Source organism: Ornithodoros turicata, chromosome 1 (genome assembly GCF_037126465.1).
Source record: "Ornithodoros turicata isolate Travis chromosome 1, ASM3712646v1, whole genome shotgun sequence".
In the NCBI taxonomy this organism is placed as follows: Eukaryota; Metazoa; Arthropoda; class Arachnida; order Ixodida; family Argasidae; genus Ornithodoros; species Ornithodoros turicata.
The window spans coordinates 66,384,784-66,399,065 of record NC_088201.1 but is presented as its reverse complement, the minus strand read 5'-3'; the positions used below and the strand labels follow the sequence as shown (position 1 = coordinate 66,399,065).

At 49.4% G+C, this 14,282-nt stretch overlaps 3 protein-coding genes across 3 annotated transcripts; 2 read left to right on the top strand and 1 right to left on the bottom strand.

Annotated features, from left to right (window-relative positions):
• Positions 1-7,609: 7,609 nt before the first annotated feature.
• On the bottom strand, positions 7,610-8,467 carry LOC135400794 (uncharacterized). The gene has a single exon (XM_064632751.1). It carries the CDS (start codon positions 8,465-8,467, stop codon positions 7,610-7,612), a length of 858 nt encoding a protein of 285 aa, XP_064488821.1.
• A 597-nt stretch (positions 8,468-9,064) lies between these two features.
• Positions 9,065-10,768, top strand: LOC135400721 (uncharacterized protein K02A2.6-like). Its single transcript, XM_064632631.1, has one exon. It carries the CDS (start codon positions 9,065-9,067, stop codon positions 10,766-10,768), a length of 1,704 nt encoding a protein of 567 aa, XP_064488701.1.
• A 123-nt stretch (positions 10,769-10,891) lies between these two features.
• Positions 10,892-13,135, top strand: LOC135400641 (uncharacterized protein K02A2.6-like). The gene has a single exon (XM_064632503.1). It carries the CDS (start codon positions 10,892-10,894, stop codon positions 13,133-13,135), a length of 2,244 nt encoding a protein of 747 aa, XP_064488573.1.
• The last annotated feature ends 1,147 nt before the right edge of the window (positions 13,136-14,282 follow it).

The following is a 14,282-nucleotide window of genomic DNA, read 5'->3' as shown; positions in this document are numbered from 1 at the left end:
GACTTTGATTTGATCTACCAAAGAAAGCATTTAAAATTCAACTACATACCTACAACTGCGGGTGGAATAGAGTAAGTTACAAGAGTGAATAAAGGATATCATTCTCACACGAAACAATGGTGAGACGATCAGAAGGAAATGTCGCCCATTATATTTATTTATTTTTTTCTGCAATTCTATAGTTATGGACACACTTCATGATCCACATGTGTTCGGCTGACGTTAACCGTATCGTCCGTCCAATACCGCGAAGTAATTGCTCAGGCTCGTCTCTCCCGGTGTTTACTGCATACAAAGATTCCAATGCCGCATTTGCAGATTCATTGTGGTGAGCTTTACACGCTTTTTCGGCGGTATTCCTATTGCTTCTTGATGAATTAAAGCAGACTTGTGTGAGTATCACCATGCAAATGCGACAGCAAATGAATCCTTAGACGGTAATTGTGAACAATTTTGGGGAACCTCCGGGTAACCTCTCCACAGGGGACACTTCTTCCGGGGACCTTCAGCTTATTGCTTGGAAATACGTTGACCCTCATTTCACAGCACAGACATTTATGAGACATTAACAATGACAGGATGCTCAGTAAACGTGCTGCAACAAACTGTCGTCTAAATACCATGCGATCCTAACCTCAACACCCTTATTTTGTTTCTTTCGGGAACTCCCGGTAGCCTTTCCACAGGGGACATTTTTTCCGGGGACATTCTTTCCGGGGACTTTTTTTCCGGGGCCATTTTTTCGGCTCCCCTGTGGGCTGGGTTTCCAACCTCCTTTCGTCGAACTGACAGCGATTGCGCTCATCGCGCGTTCTACTGAAGTGCCCCGAGAAGCATGATATTCGGCTATTTTTCCCGATATGATAGATCCTGAATATCACTGTCAATTATCGTGAATTTGAGTAAATTCGGCACACTCTTCATGTTGGTGGGGTAAAAAGGTGACCTTTACTTGGCAAATTTCCGAGTTCACTTTGCAAAAATTTACATAATTAAACTTAGGTTACATGACATGCACATCAGGAGGTGGCAAAAACCTAATAAGAACAAATGCCGTTGACCGCATGATTCTATGTGGCGTAGTTTTTTTATTAGAATTCAATGACACGTTTTCTGGGGCACCCTGTATTAGAGCCCTGCACGGGCACGGGCCCCCGACCCGGCCCGCGGGCCGGGCCGGGCTTGTTATTGGCTGTGTGCTCCGGGCCGGGCCGAGCCCGGGCCGACAAAATACGCCACCACCGCGGGCCGGGCCGGGCCCGGGCCGACAAATATGTTCCCGAGAGTCAGGCCCGGCCGGGCCACGCAGCTAATTCCACACAATGGAGATGCATTAGTTCATATCATCATGCGCTTGCGTCATTCCTGTGCATATTTTGCAAAGACAAGCAAAGGATACTGCATTATGCATATGATTCTACCCTCTAGAACATTCTCAAAGCCACTTTATATTGCTCCTCACTGCTCACGTATTTCACAATCACTTTGGCAAAGCTTGGTGAGAGGGGTAGGGACTGGGAGAAGCAGTTTGTCGACAGCATGCTCTACCTCCGCAAAATCTTGACAGTAGCTGCGTTTACATGGGCACATACATAGACTGAAAGCAACAGTCGACTGATCGCAAAGATCGACTTGGGACGGTTTACATGGCAGGAAGCGATGCGCCTTAGTCCGCGGGGCATTCAGTCGACTCAGTCGATGACAGCGCCGCCAAGGCACTAAAGTGGTCACTTTGCAATTGCATACTGTTTTATCAGTGTGTGACTTCCTTTACAGCGCCCATAAACATTAAAGCCTTCTACCAACGGCCCAATGCTGCTGGCTTGAAACGCTTGCACCGGCGGGAACGTCAACCGTGTCTGTCGCCATGTTTATTTTCTGTGTTGCGGGCGGAGCACGGCGGCAGATGGGGCTGTGACGTAGCGGAAACCGTCGGCACAGTCGACTTGCCCGGTTTACATGGCAAAGGCGAGACGACTCCAGTCATCTGATCTACCCCAACGTAGCGACTTATTTCTGCTGCGTCGACGTCACCTTTAGGTCGATGTAGGCGGGTTTACAGGGAGAGGGGAGATCGACCTATCTCGCCTAGTCGACTTATGTCGCCTTCATGTAAACGCGCCTAGTGTAACGATAACGCCCATGCCTGCGTGCGTTGTGGATTTAATTTGGTCTCGTGCGGTTACGGTGTTAAACCGCCATCACTTGTATGTTTGTCTTCTCTCCTTATAAATTTACTTATAAATTTGTTTGATAATCGCCAGAAACGCGTACGTCGCGGCTGGAAATACTAGGCCGGGATCTACTCGCCGGGTCACCGGGACGGGACGGGCTCTATTTGCTTAGACGCCGGGCCGGGCGGGCTCTAGTCACTGGGTCACCGGGCCGGGCCGGGCCGAGCCGGGCCTCATAAAAATATGAAGTTCCGGGCCCGGGTTTTTCGATGCGCCCGGGCCGGGTCGGGCCCGGAAAAGTCGGCCCGTGCAGGGCTCTACCCTGTATGCTCCTTGTCACAAAACGGTGTACGCCCAGCCTGCACAGTGTACTGTAACTTGCGCGCTTAAAACACTGTTTTGAGACGGCCGTATATGTACACACTGTCTCGCTATGGTATTAGACTGCGATTTCGAGCACGGTGTATACGCTTATATTCGCCGTGTTGAACATCACCGAGAAGTAATTGCCGTGCGCCGTCGATATTTGAGACAAAATTTGATAGGGGAAGGTGGGGACAAGATGAGACAGAAATTTGCAATTGAATATGGAATTTTTATTTTTCGTGTTCATAAAAAAAAAAAAAAAAAAGAACTAGCCATAGGCACATTCTCAGAGGTCTAGAACTTCTGATCTGTAAATTACACTGGACGTGGCTGCTTCTAAAATAAACACGGAACAAGACATTCAAAAATGCAGATTGCCTCATCTTGCCCCAACCCTCTGGGCAGACGAGACATCGCGTGGGGCAAGCTGAGACACGCTGCGGTAATGGTAACGTACGATACAAATTAGTTTTTGCAATCCAAGCACCTACCCAAACGGAACAAAACTTCCCATGGTGTTCCTGGGGATATCCTTTCCGGGAAACTCTGATCTCCCTAGGAGACAGACAATTTTCCGACGGACGTCCCCCACACCTCCGAGTGGCCACGATTTGAACTTCCCACAAATATCCGTCGGTTGTCCTCGCAGGAAGTTACACGGAGATACCCGGACGTTGCACGGACTTACTTGCGTACATGCCCAGTGCCCTGCATTTCCTCATTATTATTCATAGTGCTTTATTGAGTTGCCGCTAAGAGGACAGATTCTTACTAGGCCCGTAGGCGTGTTTTTTTTTTTCTTCGACATTTTGTTTCGGGTTCGGCCACTGCATCGTTGCTCCTTTTCGTTTGTTTCTCGTATTCCCGTTACGGACAATGAGCACGAAGTTTTAAAAAGCAAAAAATTTAAAAGCAAGAGACGTGCATGTACAATCTCTTAGAACCATGAAGGTCACTTAAAAAGGCGGTGCATACCTTTCCAAAGCGAAAACAGATACTATATATTGCTTGTCTCGTGAGCTTCCGAAAATTCGAGAGTCCAGTTTGCATGCAAGTCAAACTGAAAGGTGGGGTGTTTAAGCTTAACGTGATTGCGTATACCAATAACAATGGACTGAAGAACTGCTTGGCGCATTAACTCATTATGATGCAACATTTATGTTTCTTACTCTTTTTGGTGTAAGGCGTTTAGTTTGTTCATCGAAAGTCAAACTCACGCCGCGATGCGCCGTGCCATGTTTCTCTCTCTCCTGCGATAATGCTCCACGTAACATCCCGTCAGGGTTCCTATTTGGACAATTCTTCAAACTTCCATTACGGTACATCCTGCGGATGTACCGTTAGGGATGTCCATTCATGTAGCTCCGAGGGATGTCCACCTGACATCCATTTCAAGACATGGACGTTACAATCTATTTCGGACATCCGCAGGAGATAGCGTTCTGTCTGGGTACACAGCCCCCTTTAGCCCACCGCCCACATTATGTGCCATAAAACCACACAGAATCAGGTGCTATTTCCCTCCACCATCCTTTGCAAACAAGGCACCGACAGTCTCGTGTGTCGCTGGTCGCTCGCTTTTGAGTGCGCTTCTGCTTTGCTGGAAATATCCTAGAAACAGGAAAATTTGGTGGAAAATCCTAGGTAATATGTAAAAAAGGAATCTTTGAGGAACAAGCATAAGGTCACCTGATAGTTGACTTATCAGTTTCTAAATTACATTAAATTTAAATTACATTAAGTTGTCGCGTCTTGTCCCGTGCATATCACCGGGTGCACTAAGTTTTCAGTTAAACACCGGATAACCAAGAGTGCCCATATTTTGCATATATCTAGATGAATGAATAGAGAATTAGGATGTGAACTTCCATTGACAGAATAAGCCTGCAACACGTTACTGCACAGCTGACAAGAAAAAGGACTACAGAAACTCGCGCCTTTCTTGCGAGTCTTTACATTCCAGGCAGAAGTAACCGATTTTTTCTTTTTTTTTCTCTCTCTCTTCAACGCAAACACCAATTCGGACAACTCTCACGTGCAATAAAGCGGACATGGAGAGCCATGAGTAAAGTCTCAAGCGCATGCAGCAACGCGTCTCTGAGACAGGCATCAAGCAAAAAATCTCACATTTTGCCCCGTATCTCATCTTGCCCCACATTACCCTAATTCCCCCCGATCTTGTATAAAATAATTGGCCGATAACCAGTCGACCTAGTGCATAAAGCAGAAAGGGCAATCACAGAAGACTGCGTTGACACGAGAGCTTTATCGTTGCGACGGAAACGGCCAGTGGAATATTTTCGAAGAATTTCCCCCCCGGTGGAGAGAAAAAGATTGAAAAGCGCCGGTCGCCCGGAAACGGCTGCAATGGGCCCCCAATCACGAGACGTCGCAAACCCTTATCGTTGACTGGGTGTCTCTCGTATCGTCTGTTATGCGTTTCCTGTGTGTTGTTGTTGTCACCTGTACACGCTCTGTAAGCAGACAGCGACGGATGTTGACTAGGTAGGGTGAACGACACCGTGAGCAGATTCCGTACAGTTAATGGACGAAGTTGGATACGTACGTTTGGAGAATACGTTCACGAAATTATTTCCCCTAGGATAGCATAAGCCAGGTGTGACCTTTTAGTGACCCATTAGCAGAACACCAGCAACAACCTTCTTTGACCATCACCACTGCGCCTACCAATTACGACATTAGGACATCACCTACTGAGCAGTCGAGTATTATGGAACATGGAATTATAGCTGTTCCAGAAAGGAACCCCGTTGATGGCAGAGTACATGAAGAGCTTTTTCTCAGTCATCTTTTATTCCCCATGTCCCCCACTCCTTCCTGCTGTCCTCTCTCCATCTGTCCACGTTTGTACGCCGCTCATATACCAACAGTTGATTCGCGGCAAAAACACGGAATTTAAAAAAAAAGCCATCTTTTATCTCAAGTACGCTTGTGGCGAATTCCATTCTGAGACCTGGGTCAATGTTTTGCTCTAAGTTTTGCTCTAAGAGAGCGGTTTTCAGTACTGTATAGGAAGAAGCGTTTCCAAAGGGGGAGAAACTGAAGTGAATATCATAAACCTGAAGTGTACAGTGTACCGAAGAGCTATATGGGTTTTGTCTTGTCTAAGTATAGTCTTGATCTATTTGATCTATTTGTGCAACACCTAATGGCACCCTCGAATGTCATAATTCGCGATTCCGCGTGTGTTGACGACGGAAGCGTACAGTACACAGCAACACCAGTTCTCATTAGGACTGCCAACCAAGAGTAATACGCTGATATTCAACCCGTGGGCTATCAAAGAGGAAAAAGCAGTCATACACATAATTCTGTGCACTACTTGAGACAGTCATTCTCAAATCACCTTCAGGTGAATAGTATAGGTGTCCAAACGTTTGTGGGACACGCGCTTGGGAAAATTAGCGACAAAGGGCACGGATGACACTCGGTAGGTAGGTTCTTATTACCTCTCAATAAGTTTTTTTTTATTTTTTCATTTTCTAGAGGTGGCGGTGGCGATGAAACTGCTTGCCGTAGTCGATCTCCTAGAGTTAACATGAGAATTTCAGGATTTCGGATTTGTACGCAAAATTCCGAAAACCATACGCCTGTAAAGTTTTAAGCAATTCGGGTTTGTCCGAAAAATCCGCTTTTACGGATTCCTGTAACCGAAAGCTCAGCAAGAAAAGTCATGCCCTGATGATTGGTTAACGGGGCTCGGTTTTTCGTCTCGGGTGCGCAGAACAGCACGGACATGCTTTTCGCTGCTCTGAGCCCTGGCTATAGCCTATAGGCCTCTTGCTGTTCTAGTCCTTTTCAGCCATCTGAGGACCTTCTTTGTTAATGGACACTGGGCGCACTGTCCACCGCCGACACGTTGGAAGCCAGGATGGTCCCGCCGACGGGTTACATACACCACGGAGTGACAGGAGCCGATCATCCATGAATCGGCGGCCTCTGAGCGCAATTCGCGGCGACGATCAGGCCCTGCCCTCTTTGAGGGATCCAAATGCACTGTAGGACTGGTCCGATGCCACCGAAATCGGGCATGGTGAGTTACCCTCTGTGGTGACCTTCTCCCTGCCTCAACCCCCCACAAGATATGGAGGGCGACGAAGAAGTGAAGAGCTAGGGTGCCTGAATACTAGCTCCGTCTATGCAGAGGGAGCTAGAATTGAGGCACTCTAGGAAGAACCCTTTCAGGTGACACGCCGTAAGAATAGAGCAACGGGGATACCGGTTGCTTTCAAGCCTCTCCGGGAAAATCTCTTTCTGGAAGGTGAATCCATGCACTGTGGCAAAAGAGAAATACCGCAGCCCATGAGGGGATCACGGGTCACCGCGAATGTGCAAACTGCGGTGTCTTCTCTACAGGTGTTTTACACGGCATCTCAAGAACTTCTGAATGAAGTCTTCGGTGTCTGTTGGCCAGAAGCTTGAGGGCCTGTCTCGGAGTACCGCGCGCCGCTGAAACACGCACTTGGTGGCAGCGGCCCGAGAGCCGCCAGTTACGCCTCAGGGCAACTGTTCCCTATTATCTGCGCCTTGTCGCTGAAAGCTCCAAAGGCGGAGGCGACCAAGCATTTCTCGTAGCATCTCTGCTGTAAAGCCGTTGCTGCCGGTCGTTATTTGCAGATCAATGGTCCCCAGGACCTTTCCGTAGGTATGTTCGATACCTTCAATATCCACTACCACTCCTGGGCTCAAGAACAAGAAGGATCACGTTGCAGCACCCGTGTTGAAACAACTTGCGTTAGACATGATGCAGTGCCGATACCCTACACGCACTGCAGTATTCACGGATGGATCCACCAACTTCCAATGGGTGGGGGGGGGGGGATATGTTTATTATATAAAAAAATAGAAGGGAAAGGTTAGCCACCGCTACGGCGGCTTGCTATTCCCAGGAAAGAAAAGAAAGGAAAAAAAGGAAGGGAAAGACAAATAAAAAGAAAACCAAATGAAATAAAACACAGAAAAGAAAAACAAACGAAAGGTTAACAAACGAAAGGAAAACAAACAAAAACAAAACAATCATACAGAACGGAAAACGAACACGAAATTGGTCACAGTTCTCCCAGAAGGCCACTGATCCGTAGAAACTGAAGAAGTGCCTTTGTCACCTGACTATATTGTGTGGGGCCTAGCAGCGTAGCTAGGGAAAAGTCCGGAATCCTCAGACAAGCAATGCGCGACCGTAGTATAAGACGGTGTTGGCGGTAACGGGTGCAGTGGAGCAGCAAGTGCGGGATGTCTCCTTCGACATGACAGGTGGGGCACTTGGGTGACGAAAGGTGGCCCATCTTAAACAGGAGCAGTGGAGTACGCGCCACATTCAGTCGAAGCCTGTGGAGCAAGGACTCTTCCTCCCTGGTGTAGCGGCCTACTAGTGTGTGGGTCATCGTAGGGTCAATCGAGCGCAGAAAAGGGTTCGTCCTGGCAGCGTCTTGAAAAAAGGCCTGAGAGCTATTTCTGCAGTAGCGGTGAATGGCTAGCCGGCAGGCAGACGGCGTAAGCAGGGCAGAAGTGGGAGACCCAGTTGCACGAGCACTCCTGGCCGCAGAATCGGCAAGGGCATGCCCCGAGATACCAACGTGGCCTGGAATCCACTGGAACCACACACTGTGACCTAGAGACGACAGCGTGGCGTGCGGGCAAAGGATCTCCGTGTAGATGTCGTTGATAACTTTGGGGGAATACGACTCCAGGGCCTCCAAAGCTGACTTACTATCCGAAAGAATAGTCCACGCTCTTGGTGTCATCGAAGAGATGTCCTGCAGAGCAGATAAGATAGCAAAGGCTTCTGCTTCGGTTGATGACAGCGCGGGCAGCAGCTTGAAACCGCGCTGGTATGCCTCCTCCGGAATGTAAAATGCAGATGATGATCCATCGGACGCCACCGAGCCGTCAGTGAAAACCTCCATTCGGTTTGAGTGCACGGAGTGGAGATGTTGCAGCGTTAGTTGGCATGCCACTACAGCTGGTTCATAGCTCTTCTTCAGAAGACCAGGAACGGATGTGTGCACGGGGGGCAGACTTAAGGTCCACAGCGGCTTCGTATAGGAGACCAAGGTATGCGATGGTGGGATTTGTCCTTGTAGGCGCAGAACAGCTTGGCCGTACGCAGAAGCAGGGCAGTGCTGCGTAACATCACGAAGGTGGTGACATGGGTGCCGTACAAGACAGCGTGTGTAATTTTGTAGGGTTGCCGTGTCCCGGATGATAAGTACGGAAGGAACCCGCGCTTCGGCGATACCAGAGAAAGTTTCCGTGGTCTTCGGGACTCCCAAGCAAGTGCGCAGGCTACGAGTTTGAAGATTAAGCAGTTGCCGTTCCTTGGAGAGGGAATGTTGGGGTCGTAGGCAGCCCTATTGTCATGGGCAAGAGAGAGGTAGAGGAAGAAGTGTAGAACGGACGTTTTTGGAACCAACTGCGCAGTTGGACTGACGTTGTGTGATTTTGGTGGATCCTTTGGCAAGTACAATAAATCTACATTCTAATACTGGCGACGAGGGAGCAGCATGAACCACGCAAGACTTGGAGAATTCACTGCCGGCTCAGACTGGACATCATGGCGTGAACGTCTCGAGTTTCTATTCGAGGCAAATGACGTACGGGACGCAGCAAAGAAGCGTGCGTTGCTTTTCACTTGCATCGGAGAAGAAACCTACAACAAGGTTCGGGATCTCCTACATCCGTTATCGCCATCACAGGTACCCCATCATGAAATTATGGACAAATTAAATCTTCATTTCGAGACGGGACCTTCCGAACTGATAGGCCGATGGCGTTACCACAAGAGGGATCAAAGACCCCAGGAAAGCGTTTCAGAATACGTGGATGCCTTGAGAGCTCTCGCCAAGGACTGCAACTTTGGCACCTTGTACGCTGGAACATCGCAGACTGTTGGTACATCACCGGCTGCAACGCCATCCACGTCACGCGCAACCGAGCCAGAGGCATCAACCACAACGACTCCTTCTACTGTCGGAACTCCTGCAACCACGACTCTTCCACTGGAGATAATGTTGCGGGATCGATTCATCTGTGGGCTACGTGACGTCCACGTACAGCAGCGATTACTCTCAGAGCGGAGTATCACCTTTCAAAAAGCTTTTGACATCGCAAAAGCTATGGAGTCGACAGTCCAGCAACAGTCAAGCATGCGTAGTACGGAAGGCAACAAGATTCTCAACACGACGACAAAGCAACGGAATTCAAAGACGGGGACCAAACAAACTTCCCGTTGTTACCGTTGTAATGGAGATCACAATGCTCAGAACTGCCGATTTCGGAAGTCAGTCTGTAATTTCTGTAAGAAAACTGGACATATTGAAAAGGCTTGCATCAGTAAGAAGCGGCAGCAGTCTGGTAAGACTACTGATCACGATAACACTCGCCAGTCTCAACAACACCGGCAAACGAACTGCATTGAGGCTACAGAGACTGAGGCGTGGGCAGACCTTTTCTCACTACATACCTCGAGACAAGCAACGAATCGTTACACCATAGAGGTAACGTTAGACAACCGCCCTTGCGTTTTTGAGGTGGACTCGGGAGCATCATTCTCCATCATAAGCGAAGAAACATTTCACCACCTCTGGAATAATGACAGGCCTACTTTGCACAGCGCAACTTTTGACCTAAAGACGTGGACTGGTACTCCACTACAGGTACGAGGCAAAGCGAGAGTGCACGTCAAGCTACAGCACACAGAGGCTGAACTGGATCTCTACGTCGTTGCTGGTTGCGGCGTAAGCCTTCTTGGACGGGACTGGTTCGAACCTCTGGGAATTTCAGTGACTGGGATTAATACAGTCGCCGCAACAGAGTGTCAAGCCTTGCTGGACGAGTTCAAGGAAGTATTCCAGGGCAACATGACTGGACATGAAGGAAATCCTATACATATTGACGTACAGCGGAACACTGCTCCGAAATTCCTGAAGAGTCGCACCGTGCCGTTAGCATTAAGACATGACGTCGACAAAGAGCTTAGCAAGCTTCAGCATCAAGGAATCATCGAACCTGTTTCATCTTCGCTCTGGGCTACGCCTCTTGTAACTGTGCGCAAACAGGACGGCACACTTCGATTCTGTGGTGATTACAGAAGTACTGTAAATGTGGCTGTGGCGAAAGCTGCATACCCACTACCGACAGTAGACGACATGCTCAGTATCGTCCAGGGGGGCAAGATATTTTCGAAGCTAGATCTTCAACAGGCCTAGCAGCAGCTTCGGGTGGACAAACCCACGTCAGAGCTGCTTACGTTGAACACACCCAAAAGACTCTTCCGGGTCACTCGCTTACCTTTTGGTGTATCCGTGGCTCCGATCACCTTTCAAAGATGCATGGACACGCTACTCTCTGGATTAGAGGGCGTCGGAGCCTACTTAGACGACATTCTAATAACGGGGTCCACTCAGGAAGAGCACAATGAACGTCTGCGTGCAGTACTCCAACGGTTGCATAAAGCTGGACTGAAAGCACGTTTCGACAAATGCCTTTTTGCGGTTCCTGAACTGGAATACTTAGGATATCACATCCAATCTACAGGCATCACTCCGACCAGGAGAAAGGTACAAGCCATCATCGACGCTCCTGCACCACGTAGCAGGAAGGAACTTCAGTCATTTTTGGGCCTCTTAAGCTTCTACAACCGTTTCCTGAAGGATAGAGCGACAGTGGCGGAGCCTCTGTACCGGCTGCTCGACAAAGAGACCTCCTGGAAGTGGGGACATCAAGAACAAAGCACGTTCGAAGAACTAAAACAGCTTCTGGTGAAGGCACCTGTTTTAGCACATTTTGATGAATCCCGGCCGATCATCCTTTCCTGTGATGCCTCACCATACGGAGTTGGGGCCGTTCTCTCTCAACAAACAGTCGACGGAGATGAGCTTCCAATAATGTTTGCTTCGCGCACACTGGGTACTCACGAGAGGAACTACGCACACCTGGACAAGGAGGGTCTGTCCATCGTTTTTGGAATGAAACACTTCCATCACTTTATTGCAGGCAGACACATTACGGTGTTCACGGACCACAAACCGTTATTGGGAATCTTGAGCCCTAACAAACAGATTCCTCAGATGTTGTCACCCCGAATGATTCGCTGGTGCCTTTTACTAAGCGCATATGACTATACCTTGGTATATCGTCCTGGAAATCGGCATCAAAACGCAGACGCATTGAGCCGTCTCCCACTGCCCATATCCGTCGATGGTCAAGCATCACTGGGTGAGGTACTAATGCTAGAAGCACTCCACTGCGATCCACTGGATGCTAACCAAGTGGCACAGCTTACTCAACGTGACGTCATCTTGTCACGGGTCTTGGAAGGTGTCCAACGGGGTGATTTCTCAGATTGGAATACAGAAGACCTTCTTCCCTACAGACGTCGAAGGTCGGAACTTGCCGTCTGTAAAGGTTGCCTCACGTGGGGTTCCCGGGTCATAATACCTCAGAAAGCTCAGCCCTTGGCACTACAAATGCTACATGCAAACCACCCAGGAGTAGCAGCAATGAAGAGCACCGCTCGAAGTCATTTCTGGTGGCCAGGACTTGACCACGACATCCAGTTAACATTTGACAGATGTCACACGTGCCAAACTTGGGCGCGTGCAAGTCCATCCTTCGTGGATGAAGACTTCAAACGCCCTGATGCTCCTTGGCATACGCTACATATCGACTTCGCGGGTCCAATGGACGGTTGGTCATACCTCATCATAGTCGATGCATTCTCGAAATGGCTGGAGGTGAGACGGCTACGAACCACTACCTCTGGAAACATCATACAGGAGCTACGTAATGTCTTTGCGACATTTGGCATACCACGTGTTCTCTTCTCGGACAATGCTCCAAATTTCGTTTCCGGAGAGATGTCCGAATTCTGTAAGCGCAACGGAATCAAGCAACGTACAAGTGCCCCGTTCCATCCAGCCACAAATGGCCAGGCCGAAAGGATGGTCGCTGAAACAAAAAAAGCACTTCGCAAGCTCACTGAGAACAACACTCAGTGTCGTCTGGCACGTTTTTTGTTTCGACAGCATACCACAGTGTCAAAGACAACCGGGAAGACCCCCGGAGAACTGCTGTTTGGTCGCCCCCTGACAACAGCTTGGAATTCAATACATCCTCAGGAGCATTCAGACAACATGCCCAACGAATCAAGCCAAACGACTGAGAAATACAAAGTAGGGCAGCCAGTTTATATTCGGATGTTCCACAGCGGGCCGCGATGGCTTCCGGCAACAATACTAAAGCAGACGGGCCGATCTTCATTTGCTGTCACGTCTACCGACGGAAGACTCGATCGCCGCCACGTTGACCACATCAAGCGCCGAATCCTTGACAAAATGGATATAACTGGTGATACTGCAGCCATGGTAACTGCACCCAGCCTTTTGAATTTCCCTCCATCCACGGACACCGAGCAGACACAGCAGAGTACGTCGCAGGAACCAGCCTTCCCTTTACTGACTACAGACCAGGCAAGCGGGCAGGCTCAGGGCACTCAGCAGCCAAACATGCGAACGGGACGTTTTGGGCGTGTCATCAAGACACCGGCACATTTGAAAGACTTTGTCGTAACTTAGTCGGGGGGAGTGTTGGGGTTGTAGGCAGCCCTATGTTCATGGGCAAGAGAGAGGTAGAGGAAGAAGTGTAGAACGGACGTTTTTGGAACGAACTGCGCAGTTGGACTGACGTTGTGTGATTTTGGTGGATCCTTTGGCAAGTACAATAAATCTACATTCTAATAGGGAAACACCGTGCAACACAAGCAAGCAGTAGCGTAAAGTGCCCATAATGACAGAGTTGTGTACTTGGAGGAGGTCGGTGCAGGAAGGACCCCAAGAGGACCCACAGAGGCGGCGCAGCACGTTAATATAAGAGTCTGTGATGTCACAGAGGGCAGTAATCTGTCGAGACCATGTTAGACCCCGATCAATGATGACGCCTAGGTACTTGCACCAGGGAACAAACGGCAGTCTTGGTCCTGTCAAGAAGAGGGGATAGCTGCAGAATGAGCGCCGCGTGAATGCCATAGCCACGGTTTTGGTTGGCGATACCGATAGTCCTCGATCAGCGAGATATGACACAGTAGCGTCTAGAGCAGATTGTGGGCGGCGTTGTACGGTATCCCGCCGCACAGCAGAAGTCCATATGCAAATATCATCCGCGTATATGGTGATGTGGGTATGGTTAGGCAGTTCAAGGGGCAGGTGCGCCATGATGACATTGAACAAGAGGGGGCTTAGAACACTGCCCTGCGGAACCCTGCGGCGCACAGGGAACGTGGCGCTATCGCCCTCTCGCCTACGGACAAATAAGGATCTGTCCGAAAGAAAATCGCGTAGCCATAAGAGTGTGCAGCCACCCATCCCGGCTTCCTGAAGCGATGCTACTACGACGCTGTGAAGAACACTGTCGAAGGCTTTTGCGACGTCAAGAAAGAGGGCAGCACTGAGGAGACCCTCCGACTTCGCTTATTGCACAGAGGAAACGAGAGCTATCACATTATCGATAGCTCATCTTCCTTGGCGGAATCCGGCCATTACCTCAGGGTAGAATTGTGAGGTTTTGAAGTACCAGTTCAGCCGGGCGTACACCATGCGCTCCATAACCTTCCCGACACAACTGGTAAGAGCGACTGGGCGAAAGGCGTCCAGAGCGTGCGGGGATTTGCCAGGCTTCAAGAGAGGCACCACCACAGCACGCTTTCAATCATCTGGGACTACTCCA